Source organism: Salminus brasiliensis, chromosome 14 (genome assembly GCF_030463535.1).
Source record: "Salminus brasiliensis chromosome 14, fSalBra1.hap2, whole genome shotgun sequence".
NCBI classification, from domain to species: domain Eukaryota; kingdom Metazoa; phylum Chordata; class Actinopteri; order Characiformes; family Bryconidae; genus Salminus; species Salminus brasiliensis.
In genome coordinates, this window is record NC_132891.1 from 25,507,757 (window position 1) to 25,532,816 (window position 25,060).

General features: G+C 38.8%; 1 protein-coding gene across 2 annotated transcripts in view; it reads left to right on the top strand.

Moving 5' to 3' along the window:
• nkain4 (sodium/potassium transporting ATPase interacting 4) overlaps positions 1–25,060 on the top strand; it is a 70,936-nt gene that overhangs the window by 39,887 nt on the left and 5,989 nt on the right. Inside the window, exons 5-6 of one of the 2 annotated variants that reach the window (XM_072696621.1) lie at positions 12,013–12,073; positions 22,252–22,336. In XM_072696621.1, coding sequence (XP_072552722.1) covers positions 12,013–12,073; positions 22,252–22,336 — 146 coding nt within the window. The remainder of the gene's footprint in view (positions 1–12,012; positions 12,074–22,251; positions 22,337–25,060) is intronic. The other variant, XM_072696622.1, reaches the window with a different exon arrangement.

The window sequence follows — 25,060 nt, forward strand, 5'->3', positions numbered from 1 at the left end:
GTCTGGGAAATGTTAGAATTGTAGGCGGGATCATTCAGTTTTTGCTGTTTATTGGTTATAATTGAGCCACAATATAGTTCTTCCATAGCACCTGTTGTAAAGTTAAACGAGCTGATCAAGACTTTTGCCACCATCACATGGATGTTTTGCTGCATAGAACAGGGTGGGTGATCCATATTCTGTGGACATTTCTCTGTGTCTGCAACTGAGTCAAAATCACTACCCCATTTCCAACTGTAAGCAAGTTTTCAAGCTTATCAGTGCCGCTTCCAGCAAAGTCCCCTAAAGAGAGGAAAGGGAGGGAGAGAGAGAGAGAGCATAGCTAGATGTTGAGTGAAAGATTGAAGGGGCAGTTTGGGTTGCTCAAGGTCTGGAGGCATCACCTGTCTGTGTAATACAAGTGTGTGTGTCTGTGTGTCTGTGTCTGGTTCTCCCATTAGCTCTGTGCTGTGGGATGCTACCTGAGACAGCTTATAATAACTGACCTTCAGACTTCACCTCCTCTATTTTTCATCCCTCCATCTTTCCCCCCCCCCCTCTCTTTTCTGTCTGCATGCTGCCTGGGGCTTCTGTCTGTCTCTGTCTGTCTGTCTGCGTTTTTCTGTCATTCATCTCTCCTTATTTATTTCTTTTTTGGGTTGTATTCTTTGCAGCAATAGTAGTCAAGATGACATCATTCCTTCTCCTTCCTGACGTTTTACTCTTTTTCTTTTCAGTATCTCTTCTCTCCAGCTCTCTCGCTAACTCTCTTACTCTCAGCCTTTTGTCTCAAGCTCTCCTCTTTAATAATGCATTGTGGGAAGGTCAGACAGCTCCTCTGAGGGAAAGAAGTGGCACTGTTCATTTACAATGGGGAATTTGATTAGGAATTCTCTGTCGGAATGTTGCCTTTTCCTGGGTGGTGCAGGCAATTAGTCCCAGAGGAGGTGCTACTGGAATGTGAGGGAATTACTGTTATTTTGTTTGCTTGTTTTTTTTTTTTTTTAGTGGGCTTTAGGTTTCTCTTTCACTGGAGAATATATATATATATATATATATATATATATATATATATATATATATATATATATATATATATATATATATATATATATATATAATTTTCCTATTACAAAATTCACATGCACATAAGTATTCAGACTCTTTGCTATGACACTTGAACTTTAGCTCTAGGGACCTCTTGATCATATTTGATATGTTTCTACACCTTGATTGAGGTCCAACTATGGTAAATGAATTCATTACATTACACACACCTGTCTATATAAGGTCTCACAGCTGACCGCGCATATCAAGGCAAAAACCAGGCCATGAGGAGGAAAGAACTGCCTGTAGAGCTCATTATGTGGAGGCACAGAAATGTGTGCTCTGCACTGAAAGTTCCCAAGAGCACAGTGGCCTCCATAATTCTTAAATTGATAAAGTTTGGAACAGCCAGGACTCTTCCTAGAGCTGTCCGCCCCACCAAACTAGGTAATTGCGGAAGAAGGGCCTTGTTAAGAGATGTGACCAAGAACCCAATGGTCATTCTGACTGTGTGTAGACTGGAGCAAACATCCAGAAGGTCAACTATCACTGTAGCACTCCACCAGTCTGGGCTTTATGGCAGAGTGGCCAGACAGAAGCCTCTCCTCAGGAAAAGACCTAAAGGACTCTCAGGTTGTGGAAAACTAGTTTCTTTGGTCTGATGATAAAGATTTTGCAACTTTTAAGGCCATAATTCTAAGCTTCAAATCTGAATGAAGCAAAGTACAGAGAAGTATTCTTCATGGAAACCTGATCCAGAGCGCACAGGACCTCAGACTGGGCCAGAGGTTCCCCTTCCAGAGTTGCTTAAGGACAACTCTGTCAATGTCCACGAGTTGCCCAGCCAGAGCACTGACTCGAACCCAATCAAATCAATTTCTAGGGAGACCTGGAAATGGCTGTTCACCGACAGAATATTGTTTTTACTTTATCCTAATGGGATATTGAGTGCAGAATGATGAGGAAAACCTTTATAATTATTTTTTTAAATGGTCGCTCAAGTGAAAAGGCCTGAAGACCTCCCACATGCATTGTGTAAATAGATATCAAGGGGAATACAACTTTTCTAAATGTTGTTTATATTTATATTTATTTAGCAGCTTCATATCAATACAGATCACTGAGTATTAAAGTGCTAAATGCTACTCTGCAAAACTCCCACTGTCAAGTGCTCCATGTGGAATGGCAAAATCAATATGCATGCAAATTAGAGAAGGTCTGCTTCAAATTATGCTGATCACTACCAAATTACTTTAAAAAGCATTTTGACTCTGATGTGTTTTTAATTCAGATTGATAAAGTGGCAGGCGTCATTTTTATTTCAGTGCTTTGAGTTAACAACAACAACAAGCCATTGCAGCTGTAATAATGGGATGCAAATGCGCACTGAAGTTTTTTTTTTTTTTTTTTTTTTTGCTTATCTTTTCTTTTTCTAAGGAAAGCAGGGAATTGGAAAAGAAATGAACTTCTGCTAAAGCATATTTTTCATTTACATATTTAGTTTTATACACTCATCTTAATTCACTTTCATTTTGAAGACTAATGTGTAGTAATGTAAGTGTGGTTCTTGACTGTTTGAAATGCAGCTCCAATCCCAATATCAAGTTAACATATAATGAAACTAGAACCCAAAGGACGGAAGCCATAACCTCATTTTTCATGACTTTATTTAGGTAAGCCATACAGGGTCAAATGTCAAACATAAGTTGTTCACATTATTCGCAATTCAGAAATCCTTTATTGATCCCAGGAGGGAAATTGCAGTTGTTACAGTTACAACCGTTCGTGTAAGAATACACGACACTGTATTAAAATAAACACACTAATAAAATAAAATAAAATAACACTTTAGAAATAAACACTCTATAAAATAAAGTAAATGTAAAACAAAGGGAGAATAAAATGAGAAACTTGAAAAATGTACACATATATAAATTATATGACTATAGTAAAGTGGCATAGTGGTAATAACTGTGACAATTTCGGTGGAATGAGAATTGCACTGAATGCGCTCCTGTCTCATCACCAAGTGTCTGTAAGGGTCCTGGTGCTGTGTCAATTTAATTCTATTTGCTCGTGATATAATCATGATTTATTGTTTAAACCTAAATTTGAATAAGTTTGGGAACCTGATGAGCCAGGAAAACCCCACCGGTGTGTCATGGAATGACTTGATGGCTAAATGGCTGCTTATTGTTGTACTGGAGCTACAAGGCTAATGTACCTAACAAGTATAGAACGTACTGCACCAGACTTGATTACTACAGCTCCTCCCACTCTTATCCACTTTGTGTTATTTCAGTAGTTTGTAGCTAATTAACTTACTTGACTGTCTAGGTGGTCTTAAAGTTTTTTTTTTTACATTGCCAACAATGCAATATGACTTTTGTTCTAAAGTGAAATTTTATGCAACCAGACAACCTTGTGGCACTTAAAGCGTCTGCTATGTGTTGCTGTCCGGAGGGCTTAATCTTCATGCGGGGAGAATGCATAAAGCTCTGTCTGAACATTTTTAGTTAAAAGTAGAGAAGACACACAACTGTGTAGGGACACACACACATATACACACACACAAAAGATATTATGAAGGCTATTATTGATGCTTAAGCTCTGTCTGATGGCCCAAGGCCTTCCAGCTGCAACTAACTCTGTGCTCGCGCGCTCTCTCTCACTTTTTTTCCTCATCCTCTCTCTCTCTTACACACACATTCTCTTTCCAATACACCCTGTGTCTGATGCACACAAAACTCCCAAACCATGATGTGCAGAAGTGACTCCCAACAAGTTCTTTTGAACTCCTTGCTTTCTCTATCTTTTAAATGCTTACATCATCTCGCTCTCTCACCATCTCTCTCTCCCTCTCTTACACTCTTGGATTAGGTGGCAGTGGCAGGCTGATAAATGCCTGTCACTGTGTGTGATGAGTCGATCAGGGACAGTGACCCATCGTTATGGAAGAGGCGCGTGTGCTGTATATTTCATGTATGTCATAAAAAGGCTCATAGGGGCATCACAAGGTGAATAATGCATTTATACAGATGCACTGTATGTCCAAATGTTTCTGGACACCCCTGCTAATAAATGCATTAAGCTACTTTATTGCACCCATTTCTGACATGTGCAATCTATGTGCAAATGCACACACACAGCTTGTCTAATCCTTGTAGAGGAGTATTGCCAATAAAATAGGACTCTCTGGAGGAGCAGATAAACATGAACCTATTGCTTAATGCCAGGCGTGGGCTACAGCATTGGCAGCTGTTCTCTAGAATGATGGTGCTGATCCAATACATTTGGGATGAGTTAGGGATTTGGGGATGAGGTGGAGTGGGGTGATGATCATTCAACAGCAGTGCTCCAAAAATCTAGCAGAAAGCCTTGCCTGGCCAATAAAGACAGTTGCTATACCCTTGATGTCTGAAGAGACAGTGAATGATCAGGTGTCCCAATACTTTTGTCCGTATAGTGTTTTTCCTCAGGATTCACTCTGAAGTAACTTTTTGTTAAGCATAAGTTTTTATTGTTTATTGTTTTTGATTTGTGTTCGACACAAAATATACATCTGCAGTAATGTCCATAAGTATTTGAACAGTGACCCATTTCTTTTTAAATTCTGCCTCTGTCTGAAACAAACTAATCAAGATGTGAAGTTTCAACTTCCAGAATTTAACACAAGCACTACATTATACAAACAGACAACTCAGTCTTTTTACATTGTCCCTCAACTTATATGAATTATTAAAAAACGTAAATGCACATATTTTGCAGTCAATAACTGAGATACTGTTTTGTTTTCGGCCTTTACTGCAGAAGCCCATCGTTTCTGCTGCTTTGTGGGTTTCAGTTTCTTCAGTTTCGCCTTCAGTAAGTAAAATGCATGCTCAGTTGGGTTGAGGTCAGGTGATTTTGATTTTACCTTGTAAGAACATTCAATTTCTTTGTCTTAAGAAGCTCTTTGTTAGATTTTGCGGTACATTTGGATCATTATGCACACTTTTCAATTCATCCCACTACTTCTATCTGCAGTCACATCATAAAAACACCAATAACCAGTTCTGTTGGCAGCCATACTTGCCCACGTCATAACAATGCCCCCACCATGTTTGACAGTTTCAGCTTTAGAGCATGAACCCTATTTCTCCTTCCCTCTACACAAGTTCATCTTGATTTGATCTCTCCACTGTTTTCCAGATCTGGTGTCTTTTTTTAGAGGTTTTCTAGCAGTCTAGTCTAAACCTTGAGGTAAATCCTTCAAAATGCTTTGCGTTCATGAAGGCGTCTTTTGAGTGTGCACTTTGACAGTGATGCGCCTACTATCTTGACAGTCATCTTCACATCACTACATGATGGGGGTTTTTATTATTATATATTTTTAACCAAGTAAATAACTCTTTGTTCATCTACTTGATCGTCTTCCATGGTCTTCTAGGTTTTTAGGTGTTGCTGAGCTCACCACTGCATTCTGCATTCCTCCCTTTCATAAAGTTTCTGCCAGCTCTCTGAAATTGTTGTTCTTTTCAGCCTAATGATGGCCACATTTTAAAAAGAGCTAAAAAGTCTCTATCTGTAAAGAATTCTTCACCAATTTAAAGGTTCTTCACTCTAAAATCTCTTTTACAAACATCATTCTTTATGGAACCAAAAGTGGCAGTACCGAATACATCTGGACTCTGTGGGGTGCCCAGACTTCTGCACAGGCCACATTGATAATTTAGCTTATTTATGTTTTTTATGTAATGAAAGACGGAGTAGCACATTAGGATTAGGGGGAAAAAGCTACAGCAGAAGAGGAGCTACAGCAGCTCTGTTGACTAAACAGGAAATGACAATAAGAACTAATGAAAATGATTAATTAAAATAACCCAAATCAATGTTTCAGTGTAATCCAGCTACTCTGTTATAGTGACAGGCCCATCTTTGACCACATCGCAGTTGTATAAGCGCACACCATTGCATTTTTAACATATTGCATGGCTTACTACAGTTGCAGTATGTACACAATATAAATAATGCGAGTCTCGTGTCTATATGATGTAGCCCTAATTGCTGTGTGAATCCAGACTAATGTAAACGCATTTGGTGTGTAAATACCCACCCACATGCACTTCAGGAAAGACGTTGGCTACAGAACACCTGAGAAATGAGCAAAATCACAGACCTGCGGCGATTTAAAGCCACTATCATATTACAGTAATGCTTTCCTTAGAACATAATGGCAAGAGGTAATTTCTCTTTTGTGTTTCACTTCAAAAGAGCCTCAGTGGGGAATTTAATTGCTAACTGTGTATTTTTACTCACGTAAGGGATTTGTGGTTGGTGCATGTCTGCGGGAAACATCTGAAAACATTTGTGCAGTAGCGGTTTGGCAATTCAGAGAGGGGAAATATTTTTGCACAGTTTCAAATTTCGGGGCTACAGTACCTGCAGTCAGTTGAGAGTGTGTGTGTGTTGTGAAAGACTAAGTGTGTATGAAGTGTGGTGTGGTTTAGTGAGTGTAGGGAGAGCTCTTTTGTTCGATTGATTGTGTCTGTGTGTCTGTGTGCGAGTGTCCTGATTCTGATGTGATGCAGACAGTGCTGCCTTAGGCAACTGGAAGATACAGAGACTCCAGCGAGTTGGCTGTACTTACTTACTGTATCTGCTGTGCTGTGCATTTTAGTGATGTGTTTGTATGTGTGTAAGAGAAACCAGAGACATCTAAGAAAACTGGGCTGCCCTACAAGTTCAGGAGGGGCAGAACGATTCTAGCTTTGTAACCTGCAAGATAGATTTTTTTTTTTTAAGGGTTTAAATATTTAATGTTGCATATAAGCAACTTTTTAAAATGTTCTCAGAACTCCACATAAAAAATAGAGGTAGTGTTTCTTGCACCTGGACTCCCCCTAGAGTGAGGTATAATTTGTGCGCTGAGCTGCTGCTTACACATGCATTTCTAGACAAGCTGAGAGATACAGAACAGGCTCTGAGAGTTTCAGAGGCATGTGGACTGATGGTAGAGCAGAATTGCAGGAATTTAAGGAAATATGACTCGAGGGTTATGTAACGTCACACTGTTCTTGTGACATACATAATGCAGGTAACTGTGTTCTTGGCCCGTAGATATGTTATTCTTTCTATTACAAATAAAAATGCTGCATAATTGTTGCTGTTATGCACAGTATTATAACACAGTTGTATTACAAGTACGCTTGGGCTGTTTGCATTTTTGGACCATGTTAAAAAAAAAAAAAAAATCATCACAAGTGGTGTTTGGTACAAATGTGTCTATTATATACTTGATATTTTTGACAAATCAATAATAAGCAGTAACATATATACATAAAATAAAGGTGCCGCAGTGACCTGTTGCTTGCCAACTATGCCAACATCTATACAAACCTCCAATCTTGTTGGGTTCTTGTTTTCTCCACCAGTCAGCATTACACCCGTCAGCTTCATCTGATGTTTCTAGCATTTGACCACCAGCAGGATGATATTTACTGATCAGAATTGATCCATTGGCCAACAATAACATGTGAACTTACTAGGGCTGCCTAGTAAATTCACCTTAAAAATGTTAGCGAGCATTTTAATGTTAAATCTATAGGTTTAAACAAGAACCTCAGCATGATGGTCAGCACTGCAGTGGGGTGTTTATACCCCTTATCAAAGTGTATGTGGTCTATTGTATTTGACATTCCCTACTCAACAAAATGTGCTCAAAATAATGGTCGAATAGAGTAATTAGTTGTGGTTTATATCCGATCATGCCCAAAGCGCACAAACACACCTGCAGATTCTAGCCTTAACCTTTTCTTAGTCACATTTTCACTGGAAATTCTAAGGTAGCAGGCTGATAAATCTCACTTTAGAAACGAGTGCATTTAGTGTCGACAATAACAACGTATTTAAAAAAAGTTTCCGACCCATGATTGAAGTGACATCATTGCAGACAAAACGGCTGTGCGTCAGGGCACGCTCTCCGCTCATAAACTGATACAAGCCGCGACTGTTTTTATTAGTAAAAACTCACATTTAATTTGTAATGCAGTTTTTACTTGGAGAATTTAGTTTTGACTATTAGTAATATGCATTCAAGATAAGTGCAATTATAGATCTTTTAAATATAAGTTTAGATTTCTACATTTCAGGTTATACAGTGGAGATGCTTTCTACTAGGAAAAGGTCATTGTAAATATCTGGAACTGGAATTTTTACTTGTAATAATGTAATTATACTTAAGAGGGAGTGAAGGTCAGTGTAAATCAATGGGATCATATAACCAGTCAAAATGACATTGTTGTCCTGGTGATATGACCAGTCAGAATGGCCTTTACACCAGTAAATCTGACATTATTGCTTGTAAACATTTCATATCTGAAATGTTTCTACTAGTAAAAATGTTATTACTGAGATGTTGAATTTGAGTTTTTACTAGTAAAAAGAGTTAGGGCTTGTACCGCTGGTGTAATTTCAGTCCAAAAGGCTTGATATGAGACATATGTATGGCCAATGTCTTGATGTTCTGAAACCGTGTGTGAGTGTAGCTGACTTGATCACTGTGGAGGCAGATGGGTGTCTGTAGCTACATTTCACACACTCACTCATTTGCACTAATTTCCAGCACAGCAGGGGAACATTGCCAAGTAATTAACCTGCCAGAGTAATGAAGAGCTGTTTACAGTGCGTGTCTTTTTGTGCACATGTTCACCATTAGGAATAAGAGGTTGAATATTAGGCTTGTATTCTACATGTATACGTTGTAACCAGCAAAATTGGTTATTTATTAGCTTAAAGATCAGTAATTGTCAGCGTTTTTTTTGCAGTGTCTGTGACCGCTCTGCGTCATTCTGAGGTGACTGGTTGAGTATAAGGCTTACGCACCACTGTCCTCCTAGAAAAGAAGAAAAGCTTACCTTCGAGTTTAACCGAACAACAGATTCTACAGTTTCTCTTCTCTTGTCTCTGTGGACTGCCTTAAAGGGTTCTTTGGAGTGATGCAACAGAAGAGCCATGTTTGGTTAGGCACGATAAAAATCACGTTTGTTTGCTTTGTGCTTTAATACTGTTTGTTTCCTAAAAATAAAATGTAAACTAGACTAGAGGGGAATTTTTAGATATTTTTGGGAGCAACAGTAAGATATTCAATTCTAAATAATAATGATAAATCTCGTGTGTGTGTGTGTGTGTGTATGTATGTATGTATGTATGTATGTGTGTATATATATATATATATATATATATATATATATATATATATATATATATATATATATATATATATATATAATTATTTTTTTTTTATTATTATTATTATTTTTTTTTTTTTTTGTAGTATTGCTACATAATGTGCAGTGTATCCATGATCACACTCTAATTCAGGCATGTTGGAAACCAGTTTGCTGATGTCCCTGCTCTAACAGACCTGCTAAACCTGGCAGTTCAGGGGTGAATCAGGGGTGCGTGAGCAGGATAAACCAAAAACTGTTCCGAAATCCGGCCATCCAGGACTGATGTTGCCACAATAATGTGATGCACAGTTGGTTTCAATAGAATTTCAAAATGTTCAGGTTTTGGCACAGCAGTTCAATGTCAGCTAAAAATAAAATGTAAACTAGACTAGATGGGGAATTTTTAGATATTTTTGGGAGCAACAGTAAGATATTCTAAATAATTAATGATAAATACCTATTTATAAAATATTGATTGATCGATCATGTTTTCTGCCTCAAAATTAAATCCCCACTTTTTCGAATGTGAGGCCACCCTATTGAAAAAAGAAATAGACAGGCACTGTGCACACTGTACCTTTCTCTGCCATAGAGACGGAAGAGAGGGAAGTTGTCAAAGAAGCATAATAGAGAAGGTGTCACAGTCAAATAAATGGAGCATGGCTTTAAGACCTTCAGTGGCAAAATTTTAATAGCGTTAATAAAAGAGGTTTAGAAGTGTTCTCCAGAGGAGCTGAACTCGAGAGCACTGTGATGTTTAAAGTTCGGGGCGGAGCTCTTTGTGCCTCACTCTGCCTGAATCCCCTAAAGAGGAATTGGTCATTAATCGGCCTCATTAAAGGAAATAGGCTTTATTGAATAAGTGCTATTGAAGGGTCTCTGTGTGTTCAAGGCTTTTAGAAGAGTGGAGATTATCCTTTGTGTACTTTTAGCTCCTGACAGCCTGAATGCTTAAACTGCCATTTTCATTCACTTACCACTGTAAAAGAGAGTCTGATCACACTGAAAGAAAATATGGCTCCAGTCTTTTCCTTTTAGAACTGCGTTTCTATACAAATGTTAGTATAGCCTTGGTCAGAACAAGAGTCTCTGCATGGCTTAATGTTTTTGTTGATCAGATATGAAGTCACTCACTATACCAGAGACATTGAAACACACACACACACAAACATTCCTTCTTTTATGGTAATCAGGGTTAACATGTCATGCTAATCAAACCAGCACTCTCCTTTCTATACATTGCCGTGTCTGGCTGTTGACATTTTCCCTGATGAAGGTGGCATTTTAGATCAGTCAAATCCAGGACTGGGCCTAGATGTTGAATTGTAGTGATCTTTGCTATTTGCTTTGCTATTGTTGCTATATAACACTGCTGGCTCAAGTTTCCTTAAGGAGCCAGCAGTGTTATATAGCAACAATAGCAAAGCAAATTGCAAAGATCACTACAATTCAACTTTATATAGCAACATAAGAATAGATTACTATAATTCAATGTTATATTGCAACAAGAGCAATGCAAAGATAACTCTATAACGTTATATTTTAGTAATAAGAGCAAAGATCACTACAATTCAACATTATATAGCAACAAGAGCAAAAATCACTAATTTAACAATATATATCGAAACGAGCAAAGATCACTAATTTAGTTTATATAGCAACATAAGAAAATATTACTACAATTCAACTTCATATAGCAACAAGAGCAAAAATGACAAATTCAACTTTATATTTAGCAACAAGAGCAAAGAAAAAAATCACTAATTCAGCATTATAAAGCAACGAAAGTAAATTGCTACAATTCAACATTATATTGTAACAATAGCAAGGCAAAGATCACTGAAATTCAACAGTATTATAATAATAGCAGAGCAAAGATGAATAAAACTCAACATTTTAACAAAAGCAAAGCATGTTGCAACATTAAATAGCAAATAAACAAAGATTGCTCTGGTTCAACAATATATATAACAAAGCGAAGACCGCTACAAAAGCAAGGTCGAATGTTGTGGTTGGTGTGGCGCAACAGATACCACCACTACCTGCCAGTGAGCTATTACACCAAAATTGGCCATTTAATTGTCTAATCTATACTCATTACCAAGTCTGGATAATATATAAATGTTATAAATGATTATAGAAAAGATAATATACCCTATTATTTAACAACGTCTGTGTGTTCACAAGACATTTCACAATACGTAGTAGCAAAACTGCAATATGTTATTTTCATACAGTTTAGCCTTACGCTTTGTTTATACATGGCAGTCTTTCCTCTATCGCTCACAGACGCGCACACTCTGGTCCCAGTAGGTATATTTAGGGCAGCATGCCCAATGATGGATTAATTTGTTGGGCATGGTGCCACTTATAATTTTGGGCTGAGCCTTTCCACCCTAGACCTTTATGTATTTTAGAACAGAGCTGTGCCATCTGCCTCTGTGCCATGGCATTCCCATCAATATGGCCAGCATACACTCTCTGCTAGCCTTGATCTGTTAACTTGGCAATGGTGCGGGCACAGACTTATGTCAGGAGCCTTTGTTCTATCTCTATATTGACTGTTTTTTATGTTAACAAGTGTATTAGTTATTTTGAGCTGTGTGCAGTCAGGAACGGGTATATTGGGTATTGTGCTGCAAAACATGACATTCAACAGAATTAGCATCGCAAGGCTGAGCCAGGAAAACAGACCCTGTTTTTCTCCTTTTCTTTTTCTGTGTCTCTGTTTCTTTGTGGTTATAAGCTGAAGTGTTTGTGTTCTTTGTCTCCTCAGCTCCTTGGCTTTGTGTACGCCTGCTACGTTGTAAGTTCCATCACAGAGGAGGAAGACAGCTGTGAGTATACCTCTTTCTCTTCTTTTCTTTCCTTCCCCCAATCTCTCTCATTCTATAGTGATGGCATGTATGCGTATATATGTGTGCGAATATATATGTGTGTGTGTGTGTGTGTGTGTGTGTGTGTGTTGGCATGTTGGAAACCAGTTTGCTGATGTCCCTGCTCTAACAGACCTGCTAAACCCAGGACCAGTGTTGCCCTATAGTGTTTAGTCTAATCAAACAAGCTATAGTGCAGTGAAAGTGTTTGCCCTCTGAATTTCAGAATCTTTGCATATGTCAAACACTGAATGACATTACATCTAAAACCAAAATCTAATAATGAACCCTAAAAGATCCCTAAGGGATAAGCAACACAATAATATGATGGACAGTTGGTTTCAGTAGAATTTCAAAATGTTCAGGTCTTGGCAAAGCAGTTTAATGTAAGCTTTGACCAGGTTTGAATTTCTTCATTTTTATCCATTGGGAGATAGACATGCTTGTGTGCTTTGGATCATCGTCTTGTTGTATGACCCAACTGTACTCAAGCTCACTGACCTGACATTCTCCTATAGAATGAATAATTTCCTCAATGGTAGCAAGGTGTCCAGGTCCTGATGCAGCAAACCATTGCCAAACTGTCACACTGCCCTCACCATGCTTCACAGTGGACATGAGGTTTTTACTTTAAAAAAGCAGTGTTATGTTTGTTCCCGACATGTTGACCGATGTTGGCTTCACTTTAGCTTCATTGGCTAAAACACGTTGCTCTGGAACTCATCATCAAAGTCTTTCTTGGCGAACTTGAGATACACATTTTTTATTCTTTCTTGCCATGGATCCTACATGCCTAGTGTTTTCTGATGGTTGAGTTGTGGCAGATGGTGTGGCATCACCTAAAACACGAAGTTTATGCTTGAAGGATTACAAATGTCACTGAGCTTAAGCAGTTCTACACTGAGAAATATAACAGAATTCCTCCAAAAGGGGGAATTGGGTGGTAGGACGGTAATACTGGATACCATGGTAGTTAAAAATGTTGACGGTATCTCAAAATGAGGGCTTTTCATGAAAATTGTCAGATTTCTGTTCGTGTCTATCTAGTTTACGGCCAAATAAGCTTTGCGAGCTCACTGATGTCACACTCTGAAAATGGGTGGGGAAAAAAATGCCCACCGTAGTTGTAAGTTATTAGGTTTTAGTTTAGCGTGTAGTGTAATTCAGTGTTTGCAGTGGACACACATTCAGGAGTTCAGAAGAGGGGCAGACACTTTTCACGGCACTGTATATCAGGTTTGTAGGATGTTCTTGTAGCATGGGGAAGCAGTATTAATGAAGAATGGGTTCAATAACTTTGTAAACCCTCTCTAACCAAGCATATTGTCAGCCATACATCTAGAGCCTTTGGAAATGGCTCCCATCACTCATTCTAATGTGCTGCCAGAGGAGTTCTAGCATGTGCCTTTTGACATTAGACAAAGTAACATGGGCCAACAGTGTGTGTGCGCTACTGGGCTTTCTAGCACTGTGTAAATAATACCCAAGGATACACTGATACACAGATCAGCCTTAACATTACCACCAAATCCTCAATCCTCAATTTCCATTTCATCAGCTCCACTTCCCATCTAGAAGCACTGTCTCAGACTTTACATCTTCAAAGTGGGCCAAGTAGGTAGGGGTGTCAAAAAGAGTGGACAGTAAATGGACGCAGTGTTTAAAAACTCCAGCAGCAATGCTGTTTCTGATCCATTCAAGCCAGTGCAACACACTCCGCATGCAACCACCACCATATCTGTGTCACTGCAGTACTGCACCACCCAAATAATACCTGCTCTGTGTTGGTCCTGTGGGGTTCTGACCATTGAAGAACAGGGTGATGGGATACTAACAATGTACGCAGAGAAACAGACGGACTATAGTCGGTATTTATAGAACTACAAAGTGCTCCTATATGTCAGTGGAGCTAGTGTAATGGACAATGAGGTCCTCTTTATTCAAAGGAAGAGGTTTAATGGAAACATGGAAAGGATTAAATACAACTAATGTGACTTTTTTGTATGTTTTCTTAGTTAGTTTAAGCCAAATGTAAACCTTCACAGTATGTCCTTTACCTGTCAAATAAATGCAGTCACAGCATTGAGAAATCCCATCACTAACAGAGAAAGGTAGATTGTCCTCTGTATCTCATTGTCATGTATACCTACTGCCTCCTGCTGTCCATATTGAACTTGTCGCAGGTCCTCCTTTCTGTCTATCTGTGTTTTGATTTTCCCCTTTCTTCTGCCCTCTCTTTCAGTTTATTTTCCCTTCCTTTAATTGACAGCAGGCCTTGTGCTGTAGAGCCTGCAGCTGTCGACTTGTCCTTGTCTGTCTGGTCAGCCGTGCGTGTATGCATGTGTGTGTGTGTTTGAACACTTTTCTGAGTGTACGAATGTTTTAACGTCTAGTAAGTGCTATGTTGGAAAACAGAAGTAGGTATTTTCCCCTTTTCCTGCTTGCTCTTTCTAGGGTGATGTTCAGGCCAGTGGGAATTAAATGCAAATTTATTAAGACTGTGAAGTTGCTGTAACATGCTTGAACGCTGACAGAAAACTAAGCCGAGGCAAAGGATATAAAGTGTATACTGAGGCGTAGCTTTAAAATTAAAACCTTATCAAAAATAAAAAATGATGGGCTAAGGAAAACTATGTGAATGCTTAGCACAGCAATTTGATTCTGTTGTCATGGCAAGTTGTCTGGTAATACACAACTGAATTGGCATGAACATTTTAAATTGCTTCCTAAATGATCTTATTTAGAATAGTTCGCTGTAAGTGAACTTCATTCGGGATACATCATTTGCCATTAATCCTCCGCTGTGCCACGTGAGGAGCTGTTAATTAACGTAAAGTGTCATTTGCAGTTTCTTCAGTGGAAGAGGTTAATAACAGTCCTGTCATATGTAAAACCAAATAAAATGGAATATCATTTATTTAATTAAAGCAGTATATAGCATGCAGTACTGTCCAAAGGTGTATTTTTTGATTATAATGAAAAAGTAAAAAAAGAAATTCAGTCAAAAAGTGGTGATTTTACATCACTATGTTCATTAAAACACCTCCAAAGCTCTCCCCCATCACCTTCAAGTATTTCTAGTTAACATCCAACACCTAGTTTGGTAGGTCAGTGCTTAATGATGTTAAATCAAGTGAGCTGGTGATTGAACAAATTCATGTGCTGCCTGGAGAAACCTGGAACCAAACCTCGTTCTTCAGATTTTGTGTAACTTTTTTTTGTTTGTTTTGTTCACCTGCTTCTATTCTAATGTGATTAGAGTTTTTACAAGTAATGAGACTTTTATCACTGAGATCTGTTCCTTTTAAATAATGTGATTAGGTGCCCCAACAAACCTCTGCACAGTACTGCACATCTGAAATCTGTGCCTTAACGGCGATGCACAACCAGTGAAGAGGAGAGAAGCTGAGGCTAAAGCAGATGCAAATGCTTTAGCTCATCTGAATTTTGGGGAGTCAGCTAGGGCTTGACCTGTATCATTCAGCCAACATCAGTGAAAAATGTCATCATTTAAAACGCTGCTCAATTGAAAAGTGTCCAGTTCCATATTGAAAGCAATAGACATCTCTAATGTGAGGAAAATTGCTCCTTTCTGAGGAACAGTTTAATCTGGTCACGCTAATTTCTGTAGCGATTGCTAACCTAATAGTATCCATAATACAGTATCCATTTCTGTTACAGCAGTCCAGACTAAATTTCTAAATATTATGGTAGTTAAAATAGTTAAAACATGTAAACATCATCCACATTTAACCTTCAGCATGAGGATGACCTGTTAGAACATGAATAAAACCCTATGTGATGAGAAATGAATAAAAAAAAAAAACACATAGTTTTTTAAAATGCTGTCAACTCAACTGCAAACTATTTGTGACTTTATATATATAAATAAATAAATAAATAAAGCCTTAGCAGTATTTATATGGGACAGTGGAAAACTATCAGGTCTGTAGGGCTGTTGACTGTGGATTAGCCATGACAACTTAACCTCTTTTATATTTTTTATGCTTTTGTTTTCTGGCAGGAGTCAGATTATGGAATGAAGGTGAGGTATTCAGCTACAGTAATCTGCAAGGTAAATGCAGTTCAAATGCAAGGAGGAATCTGATTAATCAAACACTGTTAGCATTTGCTATAGTATACGTCTTCTGTTCACTGTTACTAAAAAGAGAGAGAAGTAGAATATGAGACTGCTCTATTTAACAAAACGCCTTAATCAACAAAAGCCAGTTCCAAAAATTGGTAAGGAGCTGCTCATATTTTTAAAATGGAAGAAGGAAAAAAAAATTGTGAAAGTCAATGTAAAAGATTTTATTCCAGGAGATTATATATAGATCTATAGAAAATGTGCTCCAATTTTTTAATTGAGGCCTGACAATTGATAACAGAGCACTGTTGAACTTACCTTGTATAGTTCAGAGGTCAGTTATTTTCCTTTTAACCATTAAAATATATTACCTGATTTTATTAACTCATTAAAGTGTGTACTTTAAATATGTGTCTGAATTTGTGGCAAAATGTTCAGATTGTTTGGGGCGTTGTGTCCACAGCCAAGGTCTTGCAGGGTTCTTTGTTGCGTATGTGAGCTAGCCCATATCTCTGATCTCTGGAGACCAATTGGCTTTTCACGTTGACTCCACACACACATGCATTGAAAAAGCGATGGGGCCACTGCTAACATATTCTTAGTGGAGGAGGGAAAAATGGCCTATTTTTAAGGGTCACATACCAGGCATTCAGGCCTTCTCTGACCACATGGGGTGTCAGGGGTCCTTTTTTTGTTTATGCTTCAGTATTTCCGAATGACATTTAGCAGTGGTGTTGTTTGTGATGAAGATGAAGACGACGGGAAGCTGTAGAGGACAGATGAACTACCAGGCAGAGATGTTAAGAGCAGGCAGTGTGTTTCTGCTGGCCTTCAGTCATTTCCTCTCTGATCTGCTCTGTGAGATTTAGCTCTGCTGAGGTTTCAGCCTTTGTCATTGTAATCTGTGTGTGTACTTGCATGTGTGTGTGTCTGAGTGTTGGAGGCGAAAAAGGATACAGACAGACTGGGAAAATGAATGTGTTTTTCTGGCCAAGCATTTTTTTTCCTTCCATGCTTGTGAATGTGGGTTTATGTCTGTTTATGTGGAAGCATGTGTGTGTGTGCGCGCGCGTGTGTGTGTGTGGGGGGGGGGGTTCACATGCACATTCATTTGAAGTGGAGGATTAAATTTCTCTCCAGAGCCTCCCAGACTTCATCATTATTCCACTTTCTGAAGTTTGCTGCTCTCCTTCACTCTTCTCCTCCTCTTCTCTCTCTCTCTCGTTCCTCCTCATCTGTCCTTCACAGATGATTGAAATTATAATTTGCCTGGCTGAAAACGACATTCTTCCACAATCTACCCTTCACTTATCCTCATTTTTCATCTCTCCGTGCCCTCTCTCTATCTGTCTATGTCCCCTCTTTCTGTGGACGTTAGGAAGAGACTGTATAATCGTGTGGTCTTGGTTCATCTGTTAATTTTGAGATCATTCATTTGAACTTCAGTCAGTAAAAGTGTTTCAGTGATCAGTCAAAATCCTGACCTTAATCATTATAGGAGAGTGTGAGAGAGCGCACAACTCGTATCAGACTAAAGAACAGGCTGCACTGCCTGTTGGTGGAAGTTCAGGCTGTAGTCACAGTTTGTGTGTGTGTGTGTGTGTGTGTGTGTGGTTATCAGTGCTGAGCAGACTCCCATGTGCAGTAACTGCAAGGGAAAAGCTTCTTTTTTTGAAACTAGGTCAAAGTGCTGCAGTGCTACACATTAGCATGAATGTCACCTGCTAGCATAGAGCTGAGTCACGCTCCAACATAATCCTGTAGACACAAAGTGTTAGTGTGTGTGTGTGTGTGTGTGTGTATGTATGTGTGTATATATATATATATATTGTGTGTGTGTGTGTGTGTGTGTGTGTGTGTGTGAGATTGGCACAACACCACTTTCTGGTTTGGGCCTGTGACTGGAGACTGTACTGTCTGACTGTTTGTCTACCACTACCAGTAAAGTGTGCACACACACACACACACACACACGTTCATGTAGTAGTAGTAGCAGTTTTTGTGACTCAGTGTGAGGATATGCATAGAGGATGCAGTCATACACTCTTAAAAGTAAGGTGCCACAATGGGTTCTTTGAGCGATGCCAAATCAACTATGCGAAACTGTATTTTGTTCCCTAAAGCAGTGCTTTTCAAACTGATCTCAAAGCCCCCCCCACCCCACCCCACCCCCAAAAAAACAAAAAACTGATCATACGATTTCATATTTTTACTCTAACCCAACTCACAACACATACGGTAAAGTTGTGGTCTGAGGGACCCTGAAGAGTGATTTGATCAGTACTGCTCTAAAACTTAAATCATATTCATGACTATAACTATATCTGTCTATAGACCTTTAATGAGTTAGTTAGCCACCACAGTTGACCAGGAGCACTTTGCTGTTTTGGAGTATGGCCAGGTGTCTAGCCATAACATGTACCCATGCTCTGGTTTTCACAACACATCAAATTTCCCCCGCATTAAATATGTTGACTACGAGAACCGACCACACATGTATTCTAGACCTTCACCTGCACTGTTCTTCTAGGATAATCATTATTTGCTACATCTATGAGTGGTCTTAATGTTTTGGCTCATTTTTGTATACTTTATTCATGCAGAACAAAAGAACACATGTGAATCAGGTAAATCCAGTGCGGTATTCCATCTGGTTTTCTTTTTTTTTTGGGGGGGGGGGGGGGTGTTGATTGAGTTTGCCAATTCATGGGTGAGTGCGGGACTTTGTGTGTGTCTGTTTACCATCTTCAATCTCCTTATCAACAACAAAAAGGGAAAAAAAAACATAATTAAAATACTCCATTAGCATGCACTTTGTCAAGTTAAAAAAGAGGGAGGAAAAAACCATTAGCCTCAGTTGGCATTATCTCCTGTGCAAATTAGGAGGCAGCCCTATGCATTTCAAAATTCCATCAGCAAGACTCGAGTCAGAGTCATGCTTGACTATATCGCTGTTGTTTCCGATGCTGAGTGATGGGTCAGGTAGCTGCTGGTATGCATTTAATTAGCTGGATTGGACAAGCTTTGGAGAGAAACATTTTTAAGTAGTGAGCGTCATCAGCAACTGCTGACTCCTGCTACCTTACTGCTTTTCTTCTTTTAGAAATAGAGAAAAATCTTCCTGGCTGCTTTCAGCTGAATGTGAAGATTTTCTGTATCTCCACAGGGTATCAGCATGAAAGCAGATAGAACAAGCTTAATGTCTTTCATTCTGTCTAAGCGGTCATAAGGCCTTGAAAGTGCTGATGCTTTGTCAGTGCATTATGTGTTCTGAAAAGTAAGCGCCCACATTTGTTGCTCCGCTAGCAATGATACCTTGACATGTGGCTGCATTTTGAGTTTGAAGTTAAAGGATCATTGTAAGAAATAAAAAAAGAATTATTCATTTTAAAAAATGAAGAAATACTCTTTTTTTCAGTCTAATCTCAGAAGTGTATGAATATTTCATGCGATCATTAATTTAAACACATTTCTCTGTAGTTAGTAAAAGAACAGATGACTTATAACAGAAAAGAACTCATTTGGTTTTTACCTAGGATCAGGGAAATGATTGTCCCTGGTAATCGGCCATATACCACAATTCTGCCAGCCCGTGATGAGGATTGGGAATTGCTGGCGTCGTTGGCTGTCAGATGTTATTTTAATTTAAGTATCCATATCAAATGCAGTTTTCATATTGCACTGGAATATCAATTAATTTCCCTCATCTGTTATTTCTGGAGGTTTTTTGTGTTTATTTTAATGCCTAAAATATTATAACTGCATTTAGTATACTGACCAAGTCATACCTTTGCACAGTCAATGTGTGGTCAGTATAAAGGTCTTACAATGCTGTTCTTCAATAAATGGAGATGGAGAGAAAGCCTGAGAACTAGCTGGTAAGCCTGTAAATCCAGCCCGCTGTGTTTTATGTCACAAAAAACAATAGTTCATAGCTTTTTGAATGAGGTACAGGACAGCCAATAAGAACAGTGCTGATTTAACAGATATCAGTCTTGAAGGCGCTTAATACAATTTTAATCCAGTATACTATTAGTAACGTTTCTCAGGAATTGTTCCCTCGCCTTTTGCTAGCTCTCTGGTCTGTTTGCATGCAGGGAAAAAGTCCAGTGGTAGTTCTCAGCCATGGCTCTGTAAATGAGAAGCAAAGAAGGTGGCTCTGGCTGAGCCATATAACACTATTTTAGACAAACAGCAGCAGGGGGCATTCGTGCTCGTGCACAGGATGGGGGAAGGGGAGGGGGAGGGGTGAAGAGACCTGTCAACGTTGGTGAGCCGTTTGGACTGGGGAGAGACCTCGGAGCATTGAAAGGCATGAAAAGGGATGAGGATGTTCCTTATGATTGCTTGTAAACTTATTTTGCTGTTTCTCAGAAATAGGTCAGTATTGTTTTCATCCCGTTCACGAACGTTTGGGATAGATGATCACAACCTCTCAACGTGCATGAATTTGGAGGGTGGAGCTTCTAAAGGTGCACTGTGGGTTTGTTTTGCTAAAGAGTTAAAAATCAAGTTGTATACCTGAATCATATGCAGCATATTTAAAGGCAAAGTAACAGAAACAGCCTGTTTATTTCTAAGGGCTTAGAGGCTATGGAAAATGATCATGGCCAAATTAATTAGGGCTGTTTTTGGAACATAACGCCATGCATATGTTGTTAGTGGGCCTTTAGGAAAATCTTAAATCCAAGATAAATGTAGGATATGAGCATTTTAAATATATCTGTTTTTAGTTCCTCTTTGCGGCCGATAGACGTTTGACTGAAGTATGGCTGCTGCATGAACTTTCAGTGTCGAGGCCTTTCGCATTGGTGTACGGTTTGAACTTACATTTGTACACAATCTACAAGAGGCACCTCTTAAGTTGCTATTTTTTCTGTCACAGCAGGCTGACAGCTGAGTGCACTTTCAGACCATAAAAGACAGATTTCAACACACTGCTCCTGTTTCGCTGACAGCATGTTTCAATAGAACCTTCTTTACTCCCTGCTCTCTCAGTGACTTGTTCTCTCCATCCTGACTGTGTTTTTCAGTTTGAAGTGTGAAGGTGAAGGCCTATTGCCAACACTACATGCAAAAGTCATGTTCAGCTAAGCGAACTGTTGTTTATTGGGCAATACGTGTGTTTATACTTATTAGAATGTCTTGTGTTCAGAAAGTAGTATTTTTGAGGTGGTTACAGGTACTCAATGTCCACTGCAAAGATCCAGTTCACACCTGGTTTAACATAATGAAGCACTGATTAGACAAACCAGGTTTTGGATAATGACTACTGTGAATACTGGGATTCCCTAAGGAGTGATTTGGAAATGTTTAGACGGACGCATGAAATTTATTTTACGAATATAATCAGTATTTATTCTAATGTGTTTGCTTTTCTGAGCAAACTAAATGGCCACTGTCCTGTTGGGATTGCCTGGGGATTGTGAGTTTGCTTTGCCATTAGTGGCCAAAGTCCGAAAGAGCACAATTGGCCACGCTCGCTCAGGGTGGGTAGATGGCGCGCTCTCTCTGTTAGCTGGTGTGATGAAGCTGGGGACCTGGCGCTTTCCTTCGAGCGAGATGGCTGCCTGGCGATGTTACATTGGTTGCACTTTGAAAGGAGGTGGTGTCTGGCTTTGTGTGTATAGCAGAAGATGTGTCCTTACATTCCTGGTCGGGAGTGTTGCTAGTGCTGGGGGGGGGTATGAATGGGTGACACTGAAAGTATTGTATTATACTGGCAAAGATAAGAATCTTTAAATTACAAATCTGTGCAGAAGTGAAGAAGTACTTCGTGTGTGTGTGTGTGTGTGTGTGTGTGTGTGTGTGTGTGTGTGTGTGTGTGTGTGTGTGTGTGTGTGTGTGTCAGATAATTTTGTTTCAGAGTATTAGTCTAAGTGTGTTGTTTTTTTTTTTTTTTTTTTTGTCATACATTTCTTTCATACATCATGATCGATTACATTTTGTTCATTTGTTTAATTTCTTTCATTGTTTGGTTTAGTTTGAGCTTTTCATTGTTCATGTTCACGTTTTTCCCATCTTTTAATTTGATCCTTTGTTTGGTTTTCAGTTGATTTTATTGGTGGATTTGATCCATTCCCCCTCTACCATGTCAATGAGAAACCATCCCATCTTCTCTTAAAGCCCATGTACCAGTAAGTACCTGTGTGTGTGTGTGTGTGTGTGTGTGTGTGTGTGTGTGTGTGTATGTATGTATATATGTTTTCCTTCATTCATATGCTTTTATATATGAGTACACCCCTGTGTCTTACTCAGATAGGTGTATCCCTTCTTGCATACCTCACTTCTCTATCTGTCGCACATAGTAATTAAACTTTATCTCTGTGTTAATTAGGTACTTTATTAGTCCATTTACAGGCAATTCAGATTTGCCCTAATGAAGTGATTAAGACTGGCAGTAGATGAAGTGAGAGGTGTGTGTATATGAGGTTTTGGGCTAATATGGGTCAAGGCCATGCAGGTTATTTTAACTCAAATTGCCTGCCTGTCAGGTTTAGCATGCAGTGCCTTAATTATGCTGCCTACAACTCTCATACTGGTTCATCATATAGTTATATTTAATTACCAATATTGTGACCGCATTGGTCACTTTTAAAACATGGTAAAGAATTTACAATTCAAACATTACCTGGTGCCTCCGACTATTCAAATCATGTCAAATCTAGAACTAAAAACACCTAATAGCAAAGTTTCTATAAAGTTACCATTCTGCAGATCCAGTGTTCTACAGCGACCTCTCAGATAAACCTGGTTGTATGCTGGCAAGAAAGGCAGAGCAAAACTCCTACATGGCAGCAAAGCATCAACAAGAAGGGATAACTTTCACAGGAGTTGAGGTGCGCTGTGTTGCTGCATCCGCATTGAAGAGTCAGCAAGAGGAAAACCTTATCTATGACATTTATTTAAAGCTATAATAAGTCAAGTGCTGTTAACTCCGAGTCCAAATGGAACGTTTTTGACTAGTCCCTCATATGTATGTTTGGAGGCAAAGAAAAAAGGTTTTTGGCAAACGCTTTGCAATCTTGCAAAAGAGGACAGTGATTCAAAATAATGCCTCAAAATCCACCATGAACTACTTTAAGAAACACGAGCTGAAGCTTTTAGAATGGTCTCCGAAGTCCCTTGACTCGAACATGATTGTAAATCTGTGGGTGGATCTTAAACGTGCTCGGGCAGCAAGACGGCCCAAGAATATCACAGAACTAGAAGCGTTCTGCTAGGCAGAGTGGCAGCAGATTCCTATAACCAGAATAGAAAGACCCCTATCTGGCTGCAAAAGCATTTGCAAGCTATGATATCTGTAAATGATGTTGCTATTACTATTTAAAGTATTAACATAGTAGGTTGGTGGAATTTTTCCATGTCACAATTACAATTTTATTTCTTTCTCAAATAAACAGTTAAAATTGACAGTGACTTTTTAATTGACAGTAGGCAAATGCAGAGGTTGTGTTGTACCTTATCTTAGAAATCAACTCTTTTCGACATGGGTACCCAAACTTTTGCATACAACTGTACGTAACTTTTTTTTAAATTTTTTTTTATCCCCAAACACTCAGAACGGTCACAGCACACAATAAAAATATTCAGTCATTGGTTAGATGCTCATTTGCATCTCCTGCTCAGTATTGTGATGTCAGTAGTGATACGGCTACAGAAATGATATTGTGCAGCTAGCTGATAGACAGTATGATTGTGTGTGTGATGGGCTGCCTGGCAAGCGCCGAGCTGCTCTTGAGGCCAGAGAGTAATAGATGCTGTAAAATATTCAAGCACACCAACTTTTACAGTTCGAGTCATTCAAGGCTCTGCTGAAAATGAGGCTGCTCCACTCCAGTTCCTCTTCACTCATTTGCTCGCATGCTGTGACTAAATTAGACCTCTGCTAAAAAGCTCTCTCCCTGTAGCTCTGACGCGGTGACACTGCCGACCGTAGAATTAAAATGTTCCACAGCACTAATTTGATTAAGAATAGCCATTCTACCAATTCTGTTTCTGTGGTTCAGAACTGGTGGGCAAAAAACACCCTGTCCCTCCAGTTTAACAGCAACTTATAAAATTTGGGCTGTTACGTTTAACTTGATTTTTGTTGATTTCTTCAAATGATCTGTTTGCATATTTAATAAATCAACAGTGCTTTTGTTCATTATTTTCTCCAAGTGTGCAGCGTTTCTATTGGTCCATTCATCCTAAAATTGTGACACCATGTAAAGAAAAGCTTTTACATTTAAATAGTCAAATAATGAAAAACGGCAAAAATGATCCAAGCATGACCTTTTTTGCATGACCGCAGCAATATGCATACGTGTATATATCTTGTTGCTGTCATGCAAAAACCCTGTATCTCCATATTTGGAAGTTTGGTTTTGACGTAATTAGAATCTGGCATTAATTATTAATTATTTCATGATGATTGGATTCAAAACATTTTACACAAACTTCCAATATTCTGAAGGTTTTTTAAAGCTTATTTTCACTTAATGTGAAAGTGAAAATAAGATTAAATCGTCACTTGTAATTCAGCTTATTCGTAATTTGTTGAATTAACATTATAAAACACTGGACATTCAGCAAATAAGCTGTAATTGTGTATTAAATATGTGAAATTCTGTCTCTGTAGAGAATGTGAACTTATTTTACTTAGAAAATCGCCAAAACATTTGATTTGTCCAGGAGTGGCCAAACTATATGTCCAAGTGTATTACAGTGAGGAAAATAAGTATTTAAACACCCTGCGACTTTGCAAGTTCTCCCACTTAGAAATCATGGAGGGGTCTAAAATGTTTATCTTATGTGCGTGTCCACTGTGAGTGACATAATCTAAAAACAAATCCGGAAATCACAATGTATGATTTTTT